Source organism: Poecilia mexicana, unplaced genomic scaffold (genome assembly GCF_051168715.1).
Source record: "Poecilia mexicana isolate PSO_F unplaced genomic scaffold, ASM5116871v1 scaffold_6, whole genome shotgun sequence".
In the NCBI taxonomy this organism is placed as follows: domain Eukaryota; kingdom Metazoa; phylum Chordata; class Actinopteri; order Cyprinodontiformes; family Poeciliidae; genus Poecilia; species Poecilia mexicana.
Genome location: NW_028263375.1, coordinates 6,988,532 through 7,014,578, shown reverse-complemented (window position 1 = coordinate 7,014,578; position 26,047 = coordinate 6,988,532). Strand labels below are relative to the sequence as shown.

The window sequence follows — 26,047 nt, the reverse complement described above, 5'->3', positions numbered from 1 at the left end:
TGACACCCACACATGCACAGGGAGAACATGCAAACTCCATGCAGAAAGACCGGGGCTGGGAATCAAACCCAGAACCTTCTTGCTGCAAGGCAACAGCTCTACCAACTGCGCCACTGTGCAGCCTTCCAAAAGGGATGTTTTCTGTTTAAAACATATTTTGTAAAGAGAGAGGTGGTGATTTTTTGGGAAAATGACAATTTGCACCAAAGTTAGAGTATAGATCAATGAACGGATGTGGCCCTAGTTACCATGACAACTGAAAGAGAGCTGAAAGCCTGGAAAAGATGATGTTGCATCTAATGTTTATCAAAAGGAGATTTTAATTTGAATTTAAAAATTGTAGTTTTGCGATAATTTATTTAATGTTTGAGCACCTTTAGGATAAACCCAATCTGACTGAGCTGAAGTTATTTTGCAAAAACTAAAATATAAAAATAAACAATGAGTCAAACTGTTAAGTTCTACGACCCGTTGCTGTTTGAATATTTTTGCAAAGTGAAACGAATTACAGAAATAAAACGAAAACATGACCGAATGGAAATACTGGCTTGTTTACCCTCCGTTTGACCTCTTTCCAGGAATTTATGTCTGGATGGTTCCGGTTGTTTCCTTTTGGGTCTTTATTACCTTCAACCCCAAAGCTACTCTTCTCCCAGAGCTTCCGTTGCCATGGGAACCGTCGCCGTGGCAGCCATTTCTCCAGACTCCGTTTACATCTCTCTTGCCCTCTTATCTCATTTCCATCTTTACCATGTGCTGGAAAGTTTGACTCGGCGTCATTTCTTCTGTTTGTTTTGTTCGTACGTGACATACATACTTCATCATTCCGATCCTTTCACCCAAAAAAGATTCCACATGCAGTACTAGTTCTAGCAAGATATAGGAGCTTGTTTTTGATCAATAATTCCCCAATATTGATAAACTGGCAGGTTATTTAACTTATAACAAGACAATTCTCCGATGCATTTAGGGGAAAAATCTGCCAATGGAATAAGTATTTTTGAGAAAACTTGTATTTCTGTAAAAACTGAGCATCAGCCTGCTGTTTGGACGCAGCCGTGATGGTTTGTGATGTTTCTCCCACCTGCAGCAGAGACAACTCTCCCAGCCTGAAGGAGATCAGGAATGGCTGCCAGCAGCAAAACGACCGCAAGCCGCCGATGCCGCTCCGGCTGCTGCGACCAGAACCGCCGACGCCGCCTCCCTCCACCATCCTGCCTCTCTCCAGCGCCCCCCAGCCGTCTCCACCCGCCCCCGCTAACCCGGCGGCTCCGTCCATCCCCATCTGCTCCCCGACGCCCTGCCTGCCGCTCTCCCCTCCGCCCTCCATCGTCAACTCCAGCGAGATCCTGGTGGAGCTGGAGCGGAACAACAACACGGCCAACGCCAAGCGGAAGGGTGGGCCTGCAGGGGGCGACAGCGAGCCGAACCTCATCGACTGCCTGCTGGTCAGCCCGGCTTTGAACACGCTGTCCATCCAGCTGCCGGCGCAGGCCGACCGAGTGCTGGGCTGCTTCGCCCTCATCCTCAAGATGCTGTGAGTTCACACGACAGGCTCCACTGGAACAAGATGTAATTTGCAGTTTTCAAAGTTTCCAAATATGAAAAGCTTAGACCTGACTGAGATTTTGGTGAGATTTGGTGCGCTGGTTGGAGCTCCACTGTTCAGCCTTGCATAGCAGCAGAAACGCCATTCAAAGTTCAGCTCACACAAACTAGGACTTTACTCAGTTGAATTGATTCAGTTTTTACTCAATCACAGTTTAAGTTCGATGGACTTTTTACAGATTTTCCCACAGATTGTTCATCTTAGATTGATGACGTTACATCTAGATTCTGACCCTACGATTTTATTTTCTTTAAACTGCCTTCGTGCTCACAGTTTCATCTCCACATTAGCAGTTTATACATCAAAACGTTGGTGTTTTTCTCCACTTTCACACAGTGTGACTCCCACTGCTGTAGGACTTAAAGTTTTTTGTCAAATCACCCAAACTGCAGAGTACACACCCAAACTCTCATTCACTCCCATTAGAGTTCTGATTTTTGTCTATCCAGACTAGAACTGAGGGCTCAGTTTAACCCGTCTTATCTTCTACATAAAACATTGTTCACACTTATAATTTTACATGTGAGCCCATCATAAGGTTCTGACCCTGCCGGGTCAGAATTATTTTTGTTGTGGCCCATATTTTGTTACACAGTAACGGTTTGTTCAGGGCTTCAACTTTGGAGTAAAAATCTCATTTTGAACTCCTGCTTCACTTTGTAAACATTTAAGGTGAACTGAACACTGAGCTGTTAAATTGGCATCTCTGTCATCCACACACATTTACTAAGCGCTTCCTTTTAGTGATAAATGCTTTAAACAATGTCCCAGTTAGAGAAAGGCGAGTGTGTGAGCCGCCCTGACTGGCTGATCGCTGCTGATTATAGGGTGAAAGTGGAGCGGCGGCGGGGCGTAGACCCAGCGACTAAGCTGGCAGGCTTAAAAAGCAACAGTGTTTGTAGGGTTGTAGCATTTGTGACAAAGCCGGAGTTACTTAATCTGTGTAATCTGAGGCTGCAAGAGCTTCTGTTACATCAGCACAACTGTTAATCTGCGTGATCGCAGCACTGCTCGGGTTTCACTTTCTGCTGTTTTTTTAAATGCTCTGGGCCTCTTTGCATTGTCCTCATGGATTTCTTGCTTTTCTTTTGTGATTTTTCAGGTCGGACTACGATGACTGGAGACCGGCTCTGGCCAGCCTGCTGCAGCCCATCCCGTTCCCAAAAGAGTGAGTGCTCAGAAAGATTCACACCTCAGGAGTCAAAAACTTCTGAATAAGGAGAGGAGACACCTCTGTTTGTTTTCACGTCACTAGTAGAAATGAATTAAATAAGCAACTTGTAAAACCACCTTTTAGAAGAAATGACTCTCCAGTTGAGGTCTGGACTTTGATTAGGCCATTAAAACACCTTGCCTCTAGTTTTCAGCCATTTTGCTATAGATTTTGTGCTTTTAAATGAGGCCAAACCATCAACCCTCCTCTGCCGTGCCTGATAACTCATGCTAGGTGTTCGTGTTGTGTTTCATGGTTGTGCTGTAGGGTTGGCAGAACTAACTTTTTAGTTAGTGAAACTAATGTTTAGTGTTAGTGCATCTAGCGTTTTAGTTGGCAGTACTAATGTTTATGATTAGTTCCTTTGGGTTAGTGCCACTAGTTTTTAAGTTGGCAGTCCCCTCCACTGATGGCAGCATGTTTATAAAATATGTTTTAGAGCATTGATGCAGTTATTCTACTTTAGTGTCGTTGTAGGAAGGAATTGAATTGTTGTAAATCCAAATCTTTTATATTTCTGATTTGGCGTCAGATCCTGCCACATTAGTTTCCCTCTGACACCAGCAGTGCAGCCATGACCTAACCTCCCATGTTGTGCATTCTGGCTCCAGTTGCTGTGGAGGTAGCCGTGTTTCTGAGAGGCTCCTGCGGGGGCCGTCTTCCTGACGTAGGTGTGTGAAGCAGCGGTCCCAGCCTTCCTGCCCCCAGAGAGCCTGCTGTTATTGGACAGAAGCAGCCCAGAGCTGTTGTTGCCTGGCCCTCCCAGAGCTTCATTAGGGTTGACTGGTGAACGTTTTGTTGTTCCTCCAACGCTGGGACGCACCTGCTTCTCACCTGCACCACTGCTGCCCCGTTGGCGCTTTAGGCGTCGTTGGGAAGGGCACCAAGCTGAAAATAAAATGAGTCATCTTGGCCACGGTTGATTTATCCGACTGAGTGGCTGAAACAACAAAAACCCAAGAGTTAGCATGTCAAACGTAAAGGTCCATGATAGGAAAACAACTGGGCTGTTTGGAACAGATGTTCTCCCCAAACAGAACATGGCAGCTGGTCTCAAAAGACTTCTGGAAAAATGTAATTCAGACAAAATAGAGATGTTTGGCAATAATGCATAGGAGCTGTTGTGCATGATGGAGGAGGCTCCTGGTTGGGGGAGCTTGCAGTCACTGACACAGAGCAATAAATTCAAACACAGCAGTAAATCTACAATAGAATAGATCTGAAATGATTAATTGTGATTAATTTATTACTTCAATAATCGTTGACTAATCGTTAACTGCAGTATTTTCTGTGTGTCTTTTTTCTCTTTCAGAGCCTCTGAGGGCTTTGGTAGAGTGTTAACAATTTGAATTTCAAACAAGAAAATCTGGTTTTCTGCAAGAAAACTAATTCTTAAACAATTAATCAGATTAATTGTGATTATTCAATTATTGAAATGGTCAACTAAAGTGCAGAGCTTTTTTTTTGTTTTGCTTTTTAGCCCATAAAATGTTTATTTTTCTAATTTAAAAACGAATGTAATTATTTATTTACATTGTTTTATGTATTTTAAATATTTTCTAACATAAATTTATGATTAAATAAAAAATCTGCAGAATATGCCAATTTGTAACCGATTAATCGATTACAAATCAATAGCTGCAGCTACTGATTCTTTTAGGTCAGCGCTGCACAGCGCGAGTTACTAAAACCTGCTCCCACAGAGACTAAAAAAAAAAAAAATCAAGAGGTTACAATGGCCTACTTAAAGCCCAGAAATCAGCCTGTTTGCAGTGCTGCGAGTTGACAGCAGCTCAGACTGCAATAACAAAGTGATACAGAAACCTTCACTAATTTCCTCGAGAGGACAATTAACTCTCAGCAGTCGGAAAATATAACGAGCTTGTTGCTCTCCTGAAACCTGTGAACTTGTGTCATCAGCGTCTCATCACCGCAGCTGAAACAAGAAACTCTCCTGTTTCTCACATCTGTCTCTGTTCTCTTCCCTGCAGGGCTCTGGCTCATGCCAAATTCACAAAGTAAGTGTCTGAAAGTAGCAATGTATGCAAAGCCGACTCTGAGGCTTCATCTCGGCCTGACGCTTGTTCCTCTGTCTGCACAGGGAGCTGAAATACGTCATCCAGAGGTTTGCAGAGGATCCCAGGCAGGAGGTGAGTAGCTGCTCCTCTGAGTGAGAGAGAGAGAGAGAACGCAGCAGGAAAAAATAGCAACATCTATGTTTCTGTGGCCTTCAGGTTCATTCCTGCCTGCTCAGCGTTCGCTCGGGCAAAGATGGCTGGTTCCAGCTCTACAGCCCAGGGGGCGTGGCCTGTGACGACGACGGCGAGCTGTTTGCTAGCATGGTGAGCCATCACTCCAAAGGCTAAAAACGAATGCTAATATTGGCGTCATGAATGCCGTTTTGTTTTATATTTTCATCACTACTACAAACCAGGTTTCTGTGTCTTTAATAAAGCTTGAATTAAATTGGACAACATCTTTGCAGACCCCACACATCCTGGACACAAACTGTTTAGCCTTTTATCTTCAGGTCAGCACTGCACAGCGAGTTACTAAAACCTGCTGCCACAGAGACAATTCTATCGTTGTCCTCCTCTTTAGTAAAGACAATACAAATATATTTACTTATTTACTGATTTTCTCTAACGTTCATATTAAATTCTTTTCATTAAGAGCAAAGTGGAACCAAGTAAAAATTCCTTGTGTGCAGAAACCTGACGAAGATGAAAGATAATTCTCTTCTTTGTTTTTCTAAATTAATTTCTTCATAAGTAAATATTTACATATTTATTTTGTTTTGCTTTTTTTATATATATTTAAAACATTTTCATTAATATCAAAATAGAATCAAATCCAAATTGTTTATGTGCACAAACTTGGCAAAAAAAAGCCCTTTTTTTTTTATTTCTCTGAATTAATTTTGTCTCAAAGTGGAATAATTTTCTGCAAGGGCTCCATTTTGTGCCCTAAAGCACAGCTACTCATTCAGAAGTTGGATGCTTCCCTCGTGGTGAAGAACTGGTGACGTTAGTTTTATGACTAAAATGCATTGACTTTGTTGCCCGTTTTCCATGTTATTGTTGATGTTTTCCTATTAAAATGAGTCAATCTCCGTCTCTCCTGCAGGTCCACATCTTGATGGGTTCCTGCTACAAAACCAAGAAGTTCCTTCTCTCTCTGGCTGAGAACAAGTTGGGTCCCTGCATGCTGCTGGCCCTGCGAGGGAACCAGACCATGGTCGAGGTCAGAACACGATTTCTACACTTTTTTTTAGATGCTTAAACTCCAGATCAATGCTAAAATTCAACCTTTGACCTCCTGGGATGGTGATTGAAGAGGAGTGATTTTTATTTGTCTCTTTTCTTTAAAAATCCACCAGAATCTTTTTTTTTCTAAGTGTGTATCTGCATCAGCCAAAAGCACTGAAACCTACTGAGACAAAAGCCATGAGTTTTACAGATTTTGTCTTTGTGTTCTCAGATTTTGTGTCTGATGCTGGAGTACAACATCATCGAGAACAAAGACACGCAGCTGCAGATCATCTCCACCCTGCAGAGCACGCAGGTGGGCTTCCGCATGTACGAGCAGCTCTGCGACCGCCAGCGGGAGCTCAAGGAGCTGGTGAGCTTCTCCTCCGACTCTCCTCTGAAAGCTGCATGTCTTTAATAATTAATTTAGTGTGCCAAGTGTGTTAAATCTCTTCAAAGATAGGTAAAGCACTAAACAAAAGATTAGCTTTGCTATTAGCAGATTAGTGTGCCTACTACTGGTTTTCTGTGCTTTAAAAAAGAAACTTATCCTGTGCATTCCTTACAACTCTGACTTTTCCTTTTTGATCTCTTCAGCAAAGAAAAGGAGGTCCCACCCGGCTGACTCTGCCCTCCAAGTCCACGGTTGGTTCACCCTCAGTCTGTTAAATCAACTCTCCTTCCTGGCTGACAGACAATGAAAACATTTGCTTTGTCTCTTCCTCACTGCAGGATGCAGATCTGGCCCGCCTGCTGAGTTCAGGCTCCTTCGGGAACTTGGAGAACTTGAGCCTGGCCTTCACCAACGTCACCAGTGCCTGTGCGGAGCAGCTCATCAAGCTGCCGTCACTCAAACAGCTCAACCTCTGGTCCACTCAGGTCTGCAGTCACTGCGATGCGAAACAAACCGGAGGCTGACGAAGCTGTGAAATGACTCACCTGTGGTTTGTTTTGTGCTTCGCAGTTCGGGGATGCAGGACTGAGGTTGTTATCCGAGCATCTGGCCTGCCTTCAGGTCCTGAATCTGTGTGAGACGCCGGTCACCGACGCCGGCCTGCTGGCTCTGAGCTGTAAGAGATCGCTCACTGATGAATCTTCTGATGCGCTGGCAGCCGTAGCTGACGGAGCTGCTTTTTGTGTTTCAGCCATGAAGAGCCTGTGCAGCCTGAACATGAACAGCACCAAGCTCACAGCCGACACGTACGAAGACCTCAAGGTAACGCCCAGCAGGAGAAGTTGCATGTGGACGACCCCAAGGCTCAATCCTTGGATCCCTTCTCTTTATCTAATCCTGTTGTTTTTGTCGGAAAGTTCTGAAGCACAAAATCACTTTGTTTACTTAAAAAAAACAAGACCCTGATAAATTATTTTTTAACTTTTTCCACCTTCAACGTGACAAATTTACTGGTTGCAAATGTGCATACCTTAGTCACATGTGGAGTACCCCAAGGTTCAGTCCCTGGAAATCCTCTTATTTAACATCTACATGCTCTAACTTTGAACTGCCTTGTTGCTGAAATTTGCTTTACTAATAAACTTGACTTAATAAAGTAACAATCAGCAGATTTTAAGTCTTGTTTTCTCTCTGCAGGCCAAACTGCCCAACCTGAAGGACGTTGATGTCCGGTACACAGAGGCCTGGTGATCCGCCACAGCCTCCTGCCCCATCCATGGTCTCACACACTCACACACACACACCCCACCATCAACTGCATCGACCAGAACCTCAGCGCCTCTCCGCCAGCCAGCTATGGAGGAGATTTCTTCAGCTTCAACCACTTCAGGGTGCAGCCATGAAGGAAAGGTCAACATTTCTCCGTGGATGTTTCATCCCTCTTTTTTTAGGATCTGTTTTAGTCAGACTGCACAGGGACCGCACCCTTTCATCCGTCCTTGGCCCTAAATGGTCTCTGAGTTTTGAGGCTTCCTGTGATGAACGCTGGAGACGTTCAGGTGTGTCCGAAACCGTTTCCCCTCTAAGATGAGTTCCTCCCACCAGTTCTGACCTGATGTCGCGTCAGTAGACTCATGTTGCATTCAAATACACCTCGTATTCTAGATAATCTAGATTAAAATTAATCTAAAATCAGATAATCAAACTTTAATATCATGAAATACCACCAGACTTAATCAGCACTTTCTAAATATTTATCATGAATTTGTTTTTATAATAATTCAGAAAAAATGGAGACAGAAATAAAATTTTGTAAAATTTAACTACAAATTAAAAAAAAAGTATTTTAAACATTATCTTCAAAAGGTACTTTTGAATCTTGAAGTCATGACTCAAATTTATAGAATATATTGGAAAGGGTTAGCTTTGAGTTTTATATTTTGTATCCAGAAGTTTAGATTATCATGTTGAGTTTAATTTTATTAGAATTACCTAATAAAATTATGTATAACACTGTTGATATCTGACCAGATCTGGAGGGACCCTGGCCCCTGTCAGCCCCCATCTAGGACCACCCATGGTCCAGATGGTCTTCAGCCCCTGAATAATTCTGCTTCTTGCTCTTTTGTCCAGGTCACATAATTTAAAAACATGTCATGTAATTCTGGATCAAAGTTATCGGCCAAGCCATGAAGAAAAGACATTACGACCTGGAAAGGGCTTTTCTCTAGTTTATTACACCACCATGGGATTCATGTCCACTCATAAAACAGATTCTAAAGAGATAACACTACATTTATTTCACAGAAACATTTTTTTTTATCTAAGAATATATTAATAAATCTTAAACTGTTGTTACACTTTTAGCTTCAGTCGTATAGAGATAAAATCACGGTAGGGCTGGAAGATTTTTTTTACATCAATTCCAATTTTTGTCATTAATAGATGTTTGCCTCCCTTTTTTTTTCTTAAAATAACAGAAAATATTTTCTATCATCTCTCCTGTGACTTGTCCACATGAGTATTGGAGCCAGGCTATAAAAGTGTATTGTTTAATTTCGAGAATATAGTCATAATATCAGCAGAATAAAGACACAATTTTACCACAATAAGTTATAAAATTACACAAAAAAAGTTGTTTTAATGAGAAAAAAATCTTTTGGTTCTCGAAATCTAACGTAACCAGTTCAGCAAGTCTTTCTTTGAACCAGACAGTTCTTTGCACAATCATTTCAAAGTTCTGCTACTGATAATAATTTGATGCCAATAGCAAAGTATAACTTCAAAAGACGCTCATCATTCCTCATTTTAAGTTTTCGAATAGGAGTTATAAAATTACTACTTTTTAACATTAGGACTTTATTATGACTATTGTATGAGTTTATTCTCATATTACCATGCCTTTCTTTTTATACAACTGTGGTCTTGTAATATTATGACTTTATTTTTCGTAAATAAATAAACAATCTTACCTGGGCCCCAAGTTAAAAATCTAAATAAATTGAAACTGTAAAACACTTGTCAAAACAAGATGGCGGCCCTGTCCGTACCAACATCAAAATCCAGATTTTTCCAAGAATTTAATCTTCGAAAAACAAAAAAATCTATTAAATTATCACATTTTATCTAGAACCGCCTTTGGTGTAGATTTAATGGTGTTGAATTTGCATTTACTGGTGGAGAAACTCATTTTGCAGCGGAAACTTTGCTCGGCACAATAGCCGAGTCTAGTCTCCGAACAGATCCATGATGTAGCTCCCTGAACGGACCGACCGAACTCTGTCGGAGTCAGGACCTTTCAATTTTTCCTTAAAAAAAAAAAGCTACTCCTAATGTCCGTCACACGGAAAAAAGGAAAACTGAGTTTTTTTATGATCTTGAATTAACATATTTTTCCAGATTTGGCAGTGGATGCGTTCGTGTTCCGCTTGTTTTCGGGAAGGAAAATATGGCGGCTGCTGTTTCTTTTCTTTTTTTTTGTTGTTTGTTTGTATCCGGACGGAAGAGGAAAACCACTAAATTCCGAGTGACGTCATGTTGAGTCCTCTTGGACATTTTTTTTGACTCTGGAAACAAACTGTTGTAGGACAATTTTGCCAAAAAAAAGAAAAAAACAAAACAAAAACAAAAACTAACTTCTATATCCAGCCAACTTCTGTCGAAACTGTCCCGACTTTGAAGAGAGAAAACGATCCGGACGGATTCATTCGTGTACATATTGGATCGGAGCAGTTGTTTGCTACATTCCCTCGGAACCAACATTTTGAACTTTTTGTTCCCCTCCGGTATCAAACATACGTCGGACGTCCTCTATCTGGTTAATTTATTGGCGTCAACCTGCCGACCGCTCCCACAGGACAGGACGTTTTGTTTCCTATTTATTTGGTGCCATCGAGGCTGTCTGTTCCGACCCGTAACGGTCCGAAAGGTTCGGGTCCGGTTGTCCTGTACATACCGGTGTACATAATCGTCTTTTTGGAGTCCTTTTCCTCCTCCTCATCCCCCTTTTTCTTCTCTAGGCCTGATTTCAGCTGCAGGCTTGTGTTGCCTTCATCTTAACGTTTGTTTGTGGTTGTTTTCCTTGTTTTTTGTTTTATTTTTTCACACAAAGTGCACTGTAATCATAAAAAAGGAAATGTTTTTAATGCATATTATTTCAACGGTTTTCAGCTCTCTGATGATTTAATCACTTTAATCAGTCTTGTTTCCTGTGTTGTTGCTCTAGTTTTTTTTTTTTTTTTGCACGTATGCGTTGCTGCATCATCTAATATTTTTTTGTAATTTCTATTTTATATATATATAAATATATAAAAAGGTTTGTAAAATCTGATAAAAGGGGGAGAGAGGGGGTTTGATCACTTATCTCCCGAAAACGAACGACTGAAACGGAGGGATTTGATCCCCCAAAAGGCCAGTTCAAGGGGGGTTGATGAAAACCGATCTGACCGTAGCTGAGCTTTATTCGTTTAAATGTGGCCATTTTTTATATAAAACAATAATAATAATGCACATATTTCTCGTTTTTCTCAAAGAATGTTGTTCAGATAATCATATCAGAGGTGGGACCCAGTGGTTCCACATTAGCAGCTCGGATTTTACTGCTTTAGTTAATCCTTTAACACTTTCTCACTTTTATTGGAGCAGTTTATGTGGGCAAGTAAGAGGGAGATGAAGAAAAGAATGTTTATTTAATTCTTTAACTTTGCTGATGCTACCAGGAGCTAGTTAGGCTGAAAGATTTTTTTAAAAAACGCAACAAAATTATCCTTTTACGTAGCTTTAAATGCAACATTTAATGTAATATGAAGCTTTAACACAAAGAGAAAACGAGTTTGTAATTTTCTCTCTTGATGTAGAGAAAAGTTTGAACAGAGTTTTAGAAAAATTTTATTTAAAAACACGCAAATCCTGTTATCCGGCACTACCACATTGTGACCAGCAGGGGGTGCTGATTCCCCAGTAACAAGGACACAGGGGAATCGGTGAAAATAAGCAGTCATAATCAATAAATTAGAATATTTATTCACTCCAGCAAATCCATAGCTAAGTGAGACACATTATATAGACTATTTGCACACTGATTAACATTTTCAAGCCTTTATGTTGATTATGATGATTTTTCTGCTTGCAGCTAATGGAAACGCATTACATTCTAGGACATTGCATCAAACAAAAACAAACAATTTTGAAATAAAAATATGCAGTTAATATAATGTATAGTTGAAGGTTATTTTAGAAATCTGATAAGTTCATATTTTAATTTATTGAATATGACTTTAAGGTGTTTTCCCAGCCTAAAAGATGTTCGAATGCTGCACTTTCTCACCTAACTGGCTCCTGGTTTTGGTTCCCAACATGCAGGCATGAGCCGGATCTCCCAGAACCGCTCCGGTAAACAAGTGGGCCCTTCTGGGCCGCAGCGTGTCGAAGTTTCAGTGTTTAATGGTTGAATAGAGACCCCTCTCCTGTTTCGTCTCTGTATCCTGTGGAGCTTCCTCCTCACTTCTTCTGCCATCTGTTTTTTTTTTTCTTTTTATTATTGTAGGCAATCTGTTGAGAGTTTTACACACGTCTGTGTCAAATCTTAAGATTGTGAGGAAGAAAAGCAGTCAGATGTGGCACAACCTGAAAAAATCAGACTGAACGTTTTTTTTGTTTGCAGCTGGAAAAGTGGCTCCCATCACGTTTCTCTTTTTCAGTCGCATTGATCTGCTTTTCCTGCTGGGTTATTATTAGTTATCAATTATTATTAATGCTGCTGCTGCTCTGTGGCTGTTGTAATAGAAATACAAAGGCTCTTTGACAGGAAAAATAACTGATGTGAAATAATTTCAATCAAAAATAAAATGTCTGTGAATATGTTTCAGCTGACCGAGTCATGTGGGTTTTCTTATTAGGATTTTAATTAAATTTATTTTAGGAAAACAATGCAAAAATTCAGCATTTCTTTTTTTAGAAGACCAAAAACCAGAAACTGAAAGGCTTTTTGTCCAAAGGAAAATTTCAAAAGTAAAATACTTTTGTGGTTTTTGCATATTTATTTTTTTATGTACTTTTAAAAAAAATGAATAAAAAAACCAGAATTAAATTAACAGTTGAAGTTAGGTGACCACAACCAATTATGTTTGGAAAGCAATTCAATCTACAGCAATTATTGATATTTTATAAATTATCCACTGGTTCCATTTTTCTTTAGTCTTGACATGGAGGTTTTTGCATGTATTTGACCCTTCTAAGCCACCGTACTTGGATACATTAATGCACACACAGACGGCTGGTTCTAAGTTTTTACTTTATAAAAACATCTCCAACAAACTGGAGACATAACTGTGATCGTAATGACTTGATTGCCGTTTAGGTGGCAAACAACTTTTGCCGCACAGGAGCAGGGAGCTGACACACGATGTCCACCAGGGGGCGCTCCACCACAACCAGAGACAGATCCTCCAGCAAGTTCACAGACAGCAGGTGCTGTGGGACAAAGTAACAGTCAATCTGTGAAAAGGTTTGGGCACTGAAACAAATGTTTTGCAATATTTATTATTTGTTTTCTACCACATCGTGCTAGGGGCATTGCAGACAGAAAATAAAGTAAATGTCTGCCAGAAATCTCAGAAATTTTCTAGAAAAACTATTCAGAGCGTGGAGGTTTTACCTGGAAGTTCTTGCAGGCCTTGAAGGCGTGGCTTTCTCTGAGCCTCTGTGGCTCGGGAAGACTCCGGAGGATCCTCTGATTGTACAACTTTGACTTCGCTTCAGGAAGAGGCTGAGCAGATAAAACAGAAAGGTGACCAATTACGCTTCCCTGAACAGGTTAGAAAAGGTCTAGTCGGGGGTGGGCAATCCTGGTCCTGGAGGGCCGATGTCCTGCAACTCTTAGACGTCTCCCTGGTCCAACACACTTGAATCCAACAGCTGAATCGCCTCCTAAGTGCAGTCAGGTTCTCCAGAGTCCTGCTAACGACCTCATTATTTGACTCAGGTGTGTTGAAGTAGAGACAAGTCTAAAAGTTGCAGGAGACCCTCCAGGCCTGGAGTTGCCCACCCCTGGTCTAGTTACACAAAACATTTTCATTACTTTTTTTTTTTTTTTTTGCACAAAATAATTCCTAGATAATGAGATTTTAGCTGTTTTAGGGCGTCTTGTTATTTTAAATTCAAATAAGCTGCTGCCGGCCACAACCCCCCAACTTAACGTTTACACTTGGACATGAAAATGGCTGCAAAAACAGATGAGCAGTTATACAACCATGTTCTTTGAAAAGGATTAGTGGTGCCTCCTGCACAACCAACAAGAATCCAGCAAGTGGTTTCTGGAAGATAAGTCAACAAGAAAATACTTGTGTTTTCCAGCAGCCATTGTACAGCACATACAGTGGTAAAACCAGCTGGCCAAATGTGCTGGAACTCAGTTTGAGTTGCTGGGTAACGATCAGAAGAGTTTTAAACAGCTCATTTTCCTGCAGCTGCTGAAAATGTAACAAATGGTGCAACTTTGGTCCCCAATTGAATCGAGTCTACTGGCTATCAGACATGATCCTTAATGCCAAAAAAACAGCTCTTTTAATCGCTTTCACTGTTTTTAGCAGCAGTCGAGGCCCACATTTAAGCACAAAAACGTATAAAATGTTTCTGGATGACAGAGCGATGCTGAAGAATTGTGAGCGGGTGGCTTTGCGTACCAGACTCTGGTCGATGATGCAGAACATGAACACGTCGTGTAGCATGATGTGCGCCGGGTTGTTGGGGTTGAAGGTGATCTGGGTAACGGGTGTGTCGCGCTGCAGCCACAGCGGGTGCAGGCCCTGCCTCTGCAGCTGCCGGCTCCATACGCTGTACTCCTTCTGCTTCAGGGAGAACTCAAAGATCTGCAAACCAACGACACAAAGTCAGCAGGTTCGATCCTCTGGGTGAAACAGAGACGTCGCCGAGGCGCCCACCTGCTGGTCGGCATGAACAGAGACAAGGTTGCCGCTGGTCGGGTGGATGGAGACGGCCGTGGGGCAGGAGCTGTAGGCTGGGACCGAGCAGTGCAGCTGCAAACCACAAACAGATTCTGTTTCCTGTCGCTGTTCTGCTCCATGATGTCCAGACAAAAGCAAACATCGGCGCTCACCTTCATCTTTCGAAGGTTGAAGACGTGGATCTCGCAGTCTGTGTTCGCCGTCGCGAGCCACTGACCGTCTTCACTGGGAGACAGGATGTGGATCGGCTGTTTGGAGCCTGGAAACACAAAAAAACATTAAAAATCAGGGAATATTTAATAGAAATGGCTCAAAAAGTGACAAAATGATACATTTCTGTTCGTTAACTGGAGCATGTAGACCCAAAAAAAGTACAATTGCTGAAAAAAAGAACATATTCAGAGAAGTTATTAAACCCAAACTGTATAGATTTTGTATCTAAGATGAAAATACTTTTATCTGTAATTACATTTTACCCCAAACTCCTAAAATGCCAGTTTTAGATTCTCCTTGTTTAAACTCATTAAAAGAATGTTATGTTACTGCATTTTAAGCAACAAAATGTTTATTTTCTTCTTTGTTGATTTGCATCATTAACTCAGTAGTTAACCAATCAGACGTTTCCAACACTATGACATCATCATCTGCCTCTGAGCAGCAATCCAATCAAACCTCCAGTGAAACTCACCAGACTTGTGTTTGAGGGTGTGAAGGTATTTACAGTCCGTCTGGTCGAGAGCGACAACGACGACGGAGGAGAAGCTGGAAGAGGCGAACAGCCTGCAGGAGTCCGAGGAGAAGCAGAGCTGATGCACCGACTTCAGCTCCCTGGGCAGCTTGGACACCTGCAAGGAGGACGAGACGATCAAACAAGAGACCAGTTTCTGAAATGTTTCTACATGCTGCGCTTTAAATATCAGGATAAATACAGTTAAGACCATAAAACAGCTGAAATAATTTCTAGTTCAGACGCTCTATTATCAAAGTACTCCACTCATTGCAGCTGTGACCGTTGCTATTAATACTCTTTATGCTTTTTAATTAATTTTTTTCTCACTTTTTGCTTCATTGAAATACACTGAAAATGTCAAGAATTTTTAAAAATTTGACAACACCTTTGCTCTCTTTGAAAGCTAAATACTTATAAACTCCATTAAAGGTTAAACAGGTCGAAAGGCTTTCTGCATATCTTCAAGTGAAGCAGCTTGTTGCTAACCCATAAAAACGTAGCCACAGGTGTCTGCTCTGAGGAAATATAAGAAGCATTGCTGTAGGTTTTTACAGTTTTCTCCATGTAAAATATTTTCAGTCTTTCTGTTCAGTTCAGTCAAATTTCATGGTTAGAATCTGAACTCCATTATAAATGTCCAAATCTGAAAGCTTAAATAAATAAATCCTGCTCTTTGTTTGGCTTTTTGCTGATGAAAATGTTCGCTTCCTCGCCTTTTGGATGCTGACGTTGCTGCTGCTGAGCTGCAGCCTGTAGAGACGAACAGCGGCGACGGTGGCGTAAGCTAACCAGCTTCCACACGGAGACAACGCACTGCAGCAGATATGGTCCTCGCCCTGCAGGGGGCAGCAAACACAACAATCAGTTTGATAACTTGTGACGTTTCACACAGAGAAAACTCCAACAGAACCAGAACCAGTCACCACAAACTCGGGCCTAATTGTTGTTTTTTTCAGCAGTTAGAACGATTAGTTTCTGTTTCTGTCTAAAATAATTTAATTACTTTCGGAGTAAAAAAAAAACACTTAAATCCAATATTCCAATTTACTGAATCAGTCTCTACTCATGTTTTACTGTTTTGTAAAAAAAATAATAATAAACAAAAAAATATTAAGGGAATTAGTACAGATTAAAAAACAAAAATTGTAGTTATATTTCACTGTAGAGTTGACCTGAAGTCAAACAAGATGGCGGTTCTGGGCGTGGTGACATCATTCTGAACTATGGAAACCCAAATGGTCCAATGGTGTAAAAATCCAGATTTTCCAAAAATTAAATATTCAAAATCAAAAATTTGATTAATCAAAAAAGATTGATTTATCACCCAGCCCTACTGTCATGCTTTCTCTGCTTTTAAGATGACCAAATAAAACACCTTGAATGTTTTCCTTCAGAATAAAATCACTTAGATGAAAACCATTTCAACATGTTGAACCCAGATGGTTACCATGGAAACAGAACCCACCTGCCCCCTACCCACCTTTATCTTCAGCTGGATCAGTTTCTCTGGTTTCCTCTTCACAGGTAGACTCTCTCCAGGTGTTCCTATCATCATGCAGTAGAGAGTAGAATCATTTTAAGGATAAACAAATATAAAAATATGACAAATATAAAAATATGATTAGTAATTTTTAGTTACTAATGACTAAAAATTCTGATTTTTAGGTATTAAAATATAAAATTAGGTAACTTGGCCTAATTACAACAGTATTTACAGTAGCTGTAATAGTTATCTCCAACTTGGCCACTAGATGTCAGTAATTGGATTAACTAACATTAGGAATATTTACTCTGCTGGGAATTTATGGATCTCATCTGTGTGACCAAAGAAAATTACTACTTCAGCTCCAGAATTTGAATCAAGTATGTTCAAGTTTAAGATTCATGTCTGATGTTTCAGACAAACAACAACAGAGTTTGTTTGGAGGCAGATAAAGAGCAAAATCCTCCAGTTTCAGTTTCTGCTACATGCTAAAGGTGACCTATTATGCTTCCTTTAACAAGTTAGGATACTATGGTTTCTAGGTGACGACCGGAACTCTGCTGGGGTTGCTAGGTTACAGGCTGGGATTTGCTGGGGTTGCTAGGTAACGGGGCAGCGCCTGCTGATTTGTGTCCTTACATTTGGAAGGTTTTTGAAACAACTAATTTTTCAGACATCAAAAAAACATGAACTTATTGCCATAAAACAACTGTTTGGTTTAAACTTGAGCTGTTTTTAGAAGCAGTAGAAACCCGAATGGGAGAACAAAAAAAACATACAAAATGTGAATTTTTCATAAAAGGTCCCCTTTAAGACCAAACAACAAATCTTTTTTCCCAGATAAACTGTAAATTACTCCTTAGATTCTGACATTTTCGTGTAAATTTGTTTAATTCTGCAATATTTGACTTCACGCTGTCTCAGTGCTGCCCTCTTCGGGTTGAATGATGGCTACTGCAGTTGAATTTTCCTATTGGTTCCAACATTAAAGCTTGATTCATCTTTACTAAATGCAGTGTTAGGAAAAGAGAGTGGGCTGAGGCAGAACTCGCTGTTCACTCAGTCAGGAAGGTTAGTGCAGAGTGATGGTGCTTCACGTGTTTCGCTGTAAACGTCTAATAACAGAAGAAAGTCGCTAGATTTGTCACTTTTGAAAAAAAGTCATTAAGTGTAGCAATAAAGTAACTAGATCGGCCATCCTCGTCCTGACCACACCTCTAACTAACCCCCTATGCTCATCCCCAGTCTTGGCTCCGCCCACTTTGGAGGATTTATTGCTTTTATATAAGTTTAGTTACACTTTAAGATGTTTGTTTGACATTAATGAAACTAAATATCTGCACCTTTTGAGCTAAATTTATCCACTGTGAACCTGTTTCTGAAGAAATAAAAACACTTCAAAATAAAATGCCATCAAATAAATATTTGAAACAAAAAAAATGGGTTTAGTTTGGTATTTAATGTCCACTGAGTGAAAAGTGTTGAATTTTCTTTATGATTTGGTTTAATGAGTTTTCTCACCATTTCTGTCGCTCTCTCCAAGCCTCCACAGCTCCAAATGATCCGGGAACTGGAAGAGCAGAAGTCCAGCTTTCTTTGCACAACTAACAAGGTTTCTCTACAACAGAGATGATGCAGGTTATTTCCAACCAACAGCAGCTATTTATACTACACAACCATATGAAAATATTAAGACGTGACGTAAAAAAGTCAGTTTTTTGTTTAAATATTTGGATATTTAACATCAACTAGAGAGAAAAACAATCAAGCACATAAAACACAAATGGAAAAAAAATAAATTTTTAAGCTTTTTTTGAAAAATACAATAAAAATGCAGCTTCTGTTGAAGTAGTGAATTGGAATATCTCAGCATCGCGTGATTAAATATCATTACTGAGGAGTTTGAACCAGTTTAGCTTGTTGCGCTCCTGACTTGAGGAAATTGAAAACGTGGCGAAATCCACTCAGAAAGAGGCTGTGCTTAGGGATTTAAATACATTTAAACTGAAATTATGACCAGGTCTAGCTGTCCAAGTGAGTGACTGCAAGACGCTACATGCAGTGTCCTAAAACCGCAAAATATCATCAGAGTTGAGATGTCTGAATCAATTCATAAATATTTAAAAAGGGAGTCAAATTTATTTCATGAGGATCAATTTATGCTGATAAATGTTCCTGCATACATCCAATTATTAACCATGTTTCTGAAAACATCCTCTTATTTTTCATTCATCATCTCTCGTTGCTCCCAGATGATGTTGCTGCCTCCTGGAAGTGAGGGATTGTTTGTTATCTCATATTTCTTCCTCTCATACTCAGTAAGATTTTCTCTTTCTGGACTCACATGTGGGAAAGCAATTTTACGTAACGCAGACTCCTGGCTGTTCTTCTCCACTTTGTCCAGCAGGGGTCTCACCACCAACTGGGTGTCCATACCTGAAACAACCAATCAGTTCATCTTTAAGCTTTAAAAATATTTTTGTTTTCTTTCCCTACAGATGAAGGCTTCATCTGAAGACACAGTTGAACAACTGAGACAGAAACCTCAACGTAAATATGACACTATGGCGAATCGACTCTGACCTCCAGAAACCACAGCGGTGTCGGTGTGAACCAGCGCCCTAACGTCATGCGAGTGGTTCTTAAAGGTTCTGGTCTGGACCCAGAGCTTGTCCTGCTGGCCCACAGTGGAGGAGAGGAACTGGAACTGGACAATGGTTCCCTCAGACGTCCCAGCGATCACACTGCTCTCATCCTGTCAAACACACCATTCTTTATTTTGTTTTCTTCAGATGGTGATATTTACATTTCTTCTGATAAATTGAATAAATACAGAAATGTAGATATGAATTAAGTTAATAAATAAATAAATAATCAGTTCACATTCAACATATGCTCTTCTTCTTCTGTCTCTATCTGGTTTTTGCTTGTAAAAACAGAAATGAAGAATATAAAAACAACTATAGATCAACATTACTCTGCTGAGTCAGTGAGTCTGGACAATATGGATGAAAAACATATCAAAATACTAATTATGATGCTAGTCAATAATTATTATAATTTGATAATTATTCATTTGTTTTTTGTTTTAAATATGTGAAATATTGCGAAACTAGTGGCGCGACCTTTCCTCTTTTATCCACAGTTTTAACTTCATGCCGTTGTTTTTTTATTTTTAATCAGTTATTAAGCACAGTGGGAAAACCTGAAACTGCTGCTGGGCAAGTTACTCAACAGCTCGTTGCTAGGTAACCAAAGAGTGAGTAAGTGAGATGTTGCTAGGTAACCAAAGAGTGAGTAAGTGAGCTGCTGCTAGGTAACCAAAGAGTGACTCCACAAAGAGAGGTTAAGAGGCTAAATACTTTCCTCTGACTACATCTCCCAGAATGCTGTGTGGTGTTTTCTAGAAAATTATTGAGATTAATCTCAAAATTTCTGAGTTTTCAAGTAAATTTTAGACTTGTCTTTTTTTTTTTTTATCTAAAACTTTTCTGAGTTCTTCTCTGGCAAATTTTAGACTTTTCAAACTCAGAAACTTCAAGTTTTTTTTTTTTTCTCAGATTAATCTAACAAAAATTTTAATTTTTGCTAGCAAATATTTGGCTTTTCAAACTCAAGAATGTTTCTGCTTTTTCTAGAAAAAAATACTAGGATTAATCTCAAAATGTGATTTTTTTCAAGCACATTTTGAGATTTTCAAACTTAGTTTCTTCTAGAAAATGTTTGACTTTTATTGTAATAATACACTGTTGTACATATGTGCTAACATCCAATTCCAACATGCGCTCTTTGTCTTGGGTTTCCTACCTGTGAAACGGCCAGAACCAGGACATCCCACTTAGTGACCAGATGGGTTCTGATCAGAGTTCCAGTCAACCCATCCCAGATCTGGACCTTTCCTGCAGAATCGCCGCTGATGATAGTGTGGTCGTTCAGAAAGGCGACGCTCCACACCACCACCTCCCGGCTCTTTGAGGTTCCAACGCCTCGGTCCACCAGCAGCCTGTGAGTGGCCTGGCCTGCAGTCAGAACCAAACAGGAGGAAATAACAGACCCAGAACCCAAAAACTGAGCAGACGTTCTGCATGGATCGTGTCAGGATGAAGTTACCTGTTTCTGAGTCAAAGATCTTAATCATGTCCATCATTCCTGCTGCTATCTGAGCACCAGACGGATGCCAGGACAGCGATATGATCCGACCTGAAGGATTAAAAATGTATCCGATTTTTCTGATCGATCAAACTGTGACTCTAGTGAGTGAGTCTTAATTTATCATGCAATAAATTGATTTATTACTTATTGCAACAGGCCTATTCACTATTACATAACATTATTTATTATTATAGTGTTCTATATAGCAGGAAATATGCAAACCAATCAAGCAATTCAATAAATGTAACTTTGACTAAACCACTACAAATTATATTTTTCTAGCCATTCAGAGATGGACTTTCTTTCTCTAGTGTTTTGCATCACTGTTTTTCTTTCTAAGTCTTTATAAAGAAAGAAAGAGTGTAATTTGTTACAATGCAGTTTAAAGTGTGAGTGGTGGGAGACTCACCTTTCTGTCTGCTCAGGTTTGTCTGAAACTGAATCCTGTCCTCCAGGACCTCAAACATCTTCACAGTCCCGTCTTCACAGCCAGCCTGTCAGAGAAAACAGACCTGGATCAGTCAGACCCAAAACCCAACTTCAGTCTAACGGGACCAGGCCTGTCACAATAACACATTTTTCTGGACGATAAATTGTCCCAGACGTTTTTACAACAAACAATTATATTGTCATTTAGAGACAATCGTAAGGGCATAGTAAAGTAAGAACACATTCTCACAGATCAATAAACTTTAAATTATAAAGAACATCTAACATTTTAAAATGTGAGTGTCAAAATTATTTAAATAGCACTTTTAAAAACAGGTTAAAACTGCTGTACAAAGATATTAACACAGTAAAATGAACAAAGAATGAAACTAAAACATCACAACAAAAAAGTTACAGTATCAGGCCTCATATGTCATATGTCAACATATAAAAATAAGTTTTAAATAGTGATTTAAAATGACCCAGATTGTGGTCAGATCTAATCTGAAAAGGTAACTTATTCCAGAGAAAATGAAATATCCAAAATAAACAACAAATAAAATGAATTATGAAGTCTCTGTAAACAAAATTGTCCTTCAATAAAAGGGGCTAGTTTAGACCAAAACCAAAGACTGAAGACATTTTGTCATCCAGTTTTTGGTAGAAAGAGAAAAATAATAAATAATAAAAATGGAAATTATTAAATTTGTTTTAATTTATCATGCACTTAATTGATTTACTGGGACGTCTACGCACCGCCAGCAGTGTCCCCTGGCTGTTGCTGCTGATTGTCCAGATTGGTCCTCCGTAGGCCTCGATGCTGTACCGAGGCCTCAGGTTCTCCAAGTCATACTCTGTGATCTCCCCGTCCAAACCAGCGCTGAACAAACGACAGCCGATCCAGCAAAGCGCCTCGATGGACCTCCCGTCCCGCCCAGCGATGACCTGAGCATCAACAGATCAGAGAATATGTTCAGCTGACAATGGAAACGTTCAAACTAACCGCAGGTTTGATCCTTTACCTTCTCCTGGAAGTAGTTGTCGGCAAAGTTAAAGATCTCCACGGCGCCGTCTGCTCGGGCCACGGCCAGCCGCTCCGTGTGGCTGTTGAAGGCCATGGACCGGATGGCGCTGGGCATGTAGTCAAAGAAGCGTACCCGGTGCACTTTAAACTCCCCCATTTGGATCTGGGACAGAAAAAAACACAAAAATATGAAGAAAATAAATAACCAGTTCTAAAGTTCTTTTCTCTACATCTTAAAACAGAGTTCCTAAAAATAAAGGCCAAAAAACCATTTGCATATAGTTGAACCCATTTGTGTAGAGTTTTAAGCTGACATCAGTTAAAAAACAAAATCTAATCATTAAAAAACTATTTAAACCAACAAAAATATAAATAAAACATTCAATGACATCTTTTTAGTTCCTAATATAGACAAGTACTTTCTTAAACGTTATAAATCCTAAACTGCATAACAATAATTCCTTAAATCTTAATAACATTTGAAGGAATATGATATATACATATAAAACCTTTCATCGACTCATTAAGAAACACTAATTATTCCGTCATAACCCGCAATTAAAATGTTATTTACAAATTCGACGAAAAATCAGCTGAATTTCTAATTTTTTATTAATATTATTGTTCTTATTAGATATCATAATTCTTAATGGAACAAATGTATCATGACGCCGCTCAGTTGGCTGTAAAATCCTGTTTAAATCTAAAGAACAATCTAAAGAACATGAAGAAACAAATAACAGTTAGCTCCAAATGCTAACGATAACTGAAGCGAACTGTCGTTTAAAAGCACTAAAACGCCTCCTAACTCAAGTATAACAGTTAAAAACTTTCTAAACCTCTCTCTTTCCTTTATTTTCAGTCAAACTTACCATATATTTAACACTACACGTTTCAAAACATCAGGAACCACGTTGATCATGACCCGGAGCAGGAAGTCCAGAGGGAAGTGCGTCATGACGTAACGTGCACGCATCACTTTCCGGTTGGCGGGAAGCTGAATGTAAACAGAGCAGTTCGGATTCCTGAAACAGTCGTTTCGGCTTTATCTTAATGAACTTTTTCATGCGGATTTAAAGACGCTGCGGCTGGTTGGTTCTCAGCAGGATGGTTCAGATATTCATACGGTCAGAACTGCGATGTTTTTAATTTATTTCACCAAAGATCTTCGTAATGTTTGGGGAATAATTTTCCAAAAGATCCAGAATAACAGCAGCAGATTTAAAATTTGACAAAAGTATTTAAAGATGGATAGCAAAGCTTATTTGTGAGTCGTAAAAATAATCATAAAAGTTTTTTTTACTTTCCTCTAAAGCTATTAAAATATTTTTAACAGGTGCTCCTCAAATATCGTTCCGATGTATAAGCTGCAGGCTAAAACATTTTAATTTTAATAAAGTAATGTTATAAACCTTATTTATTATCTCCTAATTTATCTGAAATTCGCAAACTATCATTAATTATCTTAATCTATCAATTAATGTAACTAATATTAATAAATAACAGTTCTGAAACTATCTCATTGTGTAGCAAATAAAAATATAATCAGATAATTTTATATTTTTGTAATTTTATGAACTAAAAATACTCACGATTGTGGGATGCTTTATGTTTTTTTATTTTTTATTTTTTATTTTTTTTTTAATTTTCTCTTCACACCATCATTTTCTTTAGTTCATTGGTAATTGTGCTGTTATTTTTCTGTATGTTTTCCAACAGCTGATTAGTACTGGGATATGGGCAGTTTCTTGCAAAAGTATTTAAACCCCTTGAATTGCTCCAGATTTCATTGTTATTCCAGTTTTATGTGACAGGGCCAATCTACTTTGTATTGTTCTGTGTTCTCTTAAAATCACAGAAAATTACATTGAATATTGTGGTGGTAACATGACAAGAATGGTGTAAATACTTTTGTATGATACTATATAGATATTGTTCTGTTTTTATTAATCTTTTTAATCTTAAACTGTGATCATAAAAACATCTCATGAGGTTTGCATGAGAAATAAACATGTAAACATTCCCCTTCTCTCCTGTTTTTTTCTATGAAGAATTTCCTGTGCTTTAGTTGCAGAAGTAGTGACAGAACTTCCTGCTTAACCAGATGGTACCGTGTGTCTGTGTTCCTGCAGGGGCAGCGTGGACGGCAGCAGCCCTCCAGAGTGGCTGCTGGTGGAGCTGCAGGGAGAGATGATGTCCAGGCGCAACTCTGGGCTGGCGGGAAACGTGATGGGAGACCTGCTCTACACCAAGGAGGTGCAGATCCTTCACACCCAATGGAACCATCCAGTCACATCAAGATCAGATGCATATTTTAACTGGGCTGAAACAATTAATAATGATGAATTTACTAATTTAGTAATTGATTGATTATTAATGGGAGAATAAAGACTCAAAAAAGTAAATTTGCTTTAAGGAAAATATAATCAGATCAAAAATGAAACCAAAGCTGGACATAAAATATATGCAGTTTGCATTTAATTTTCTTTAAAAAGAGCAAACTTCTCTTGTTTTCCATCAAATTATTCCTATTTCCTAAATTACAGAAATCTTAGCAAAAAAATTTTTTTTTGTAACTTTCTTTGAATTTAGTATCATAGTTAATTGTCTTTCAAACATATTTAGCTTTCCTTCCACAAACGCCTCCACGACATTTCAATTGTGGATTGAAACTATCTTTTCAGTTCACATGTATTGTTTTTATTTCCAAGGTGTGGTGCTGGAAAAGTTTGAAAACTTACCTTGAAAAGTGCTTGAATTTTACTCTGGTGAAAAATGTACAAACATTTTCACTCAACGGAAGAAAAAGAAAAAACATCCACAGTTCTGTGTTTTAGTCTCTCAACTTCCTGTGCTGTTCGTCTTTCGTCCACCAGGGGTTGCCGGTGCTGATCGTAGGACATCACATTCTCTACGGGAAGCAGGTCAAACTGGAGAAACCCTTCGCTGTCCTTACCAAGCACTCCGGACATTCACAGGACACGGATGCTGCCGGTGACATTGCCATGGAAACGGACCAACAAGGACCTTCGTCTTCCTCATCCTCCTCCTCCACGTCCTACTCGGTGTCGGCTCTCATCAAACGGAAACTGATCTTTAAGACTCGCCCCAAACCCATCATCACAAATGTTCCCAAGAAAGTATAGAAGGACGATTACTGGCCAGTCCAAACGGGTCAGAGGCTGGTTCTGTGATTTAAAGTGCTGCTTTGTGACGTTTTTCTCCTCTGTTTGGACTTAATTGTTTTTCTCTCCTATTCCTAATATAATTAAATTGTATCTAAACTGCAGGAGCGGTTTTGATTGTTGCCTTATAATCTGTTCAGTTATTATTTGCTGCATCAATCCAGTTTTTTTGTTCAGATTATTTAAATCAGCCACATTTATTTACATCTCTGATAAAGATGTGTCAAAAAAACACAGAGGCTGAAACAATTAATTGTCATGAATTGATTATTTAAATAATTGTCAACCAATTTAGTAATCAATTAATCATTAGCTGGAATTTTCAGACTCAAAAAAAGCCATTTGCTGGAAAAACACATTTGTCTAAATATGTTTTAGCTTCGCCCAGTTCATTTTACTAAAGGAATGTTAATGCATTTTAGTTTATGTTTATTTTCTTATTTAAAAGGGGAATTATATGTTGGAGTTTTGCATATTAAAATGTATTTCTATTGCATAAAAATGCATAAGTGGTTCAATTCAAAAATCTTTTTTTATCCATTTAATCAGTTAATCATCAGAATAATCCGTAATAATCTAAAATAAACTGATAACTCTCAGTGTAAGAAAAGGATTA

At 39.2% G+C, this 26,047-nt stretch overlaps 3 protein-coding genes across 4 annotated transcripts in view; 2 read left to right on the top strand and 1 right to left on the bottom strand.

Moving 5' to 3' along the window:
- cmip (c-Maf inducing protein) overlaps positions 1-12,330 on the top strand; it is a 38,549-nt gene extending 26,219 nt beyond the window's left edge. Inside the window, exons 10-21 of the mRNA XM_014993241.2 lie at positions 1,091-1,537; positions 2,712-2,777; positions 4,814-4,840; positions 4,924-4,972; positions 5,057-5,164; positions 5,949-6,065; positions 6,303-6,443; positions 6,668-6,715; positions 6,803-6,949; positions 7,035-7,140; positions 7,216-7,286; positions 7,662-12,330. Coding sequence (XP_014848727.1) covers positions 1,091-1,537; positions 2,712-2,777; positions 4,814-4,840; positions 4,924-4,972; positions 5,057-5,164; positions 5,949-6,065; positions 6,303-6,443; positions 6,668-6,715; positions 6,803-6,949; positions 7,035-7,140; positions 7,216-7,286; positions 7,662-7,715 — 1,381 coding nt within the window. The 3' untranslated portion in view covers positions 7,716-12,330. The remainder of the gene's footprint in view (positions 1-1,090; positions 1,538-2,711; positions 2,778-4,813; positions 4,841-4,923; positions 4,973-5,056; positions 5,165-5,948; positions 6,066-6,302; positions 6,444-6,667; positions 6,716-6,802; positions 6,950-7,034; positions 7,141-7,215; positions 7,287-7,661) is intronic.
- Positions 12,331-12,737: 407 nt separating this feature from the next.
- Positions 12,738-23,205, bottom strand: utp4 (UTP4 small subunit processome component). 2 transcript variants are annotated; one of them, XM_014993238.2, is made up of 17 exons: positions 23,119-23,205; positions 22,245-22,409; positions 21,979-22,167; positions 21,203-21,287; positions 20,752-20,841; positions 20,449-20,660; positions 19,225-19,396; positions 18,986-19,077; positions 18,163-18,259; positions 16,639-16,703; positions 15,872-15,994; positions 15,117-15,273; positions 14,581-14,687; positions 14,405-14,500; positions 14,147-14,332; positions 13,120-13,230; positions 12,738-12,935 (listed from the first exon to the last, which is right to left on the bottom strand). In XM_014993238.2, exons 1-17 carry the CDS (start codon positions 23,119-23,121, stop codon positions 12,819-12,821), a joined length of 2,067 nt encoding a protein of 688 aa, XP_014848724.2. In that variant the 5' UTR covers positions 23,122-23,205; the 3' UTR covers positions 12,738-12,818. The 2 variants fall into 2 exon arrangements, with proteins under 2 accessions (XP_014848724.2, XP_087862269.1); XM_088006143.1 differs by having other exon boundaries at positions 22,245-22,437; positions 23,125-23,204.
- A 1-nt stretch (position 23,206) lies between these two features.
- chtf8 (CTF8, chromosome transmission fidelity factor 8 homolog (S. cerevisiae)) lies at positions 23,207-25,535 on the top strand. Its single transcript, XM_014993239.2, has 3 exons — positions 23,207-23,373; positions 24,379-24,502; positions 25,123-25,535. The coding sequence occupies exons 1-3, from the start codon at positions 23,354-23,356 to the stop codon at positions 25,390-25,392; spliced, it is 414 nt and encodes a 137-aa protein (XP_014848725.2). The 5' UTR covers positions 23,207-23,353; the 3' UTR covers positions 25,393-25,535.
- Positions 25,536-26,047: the final 512 nt, after the last annotated feature.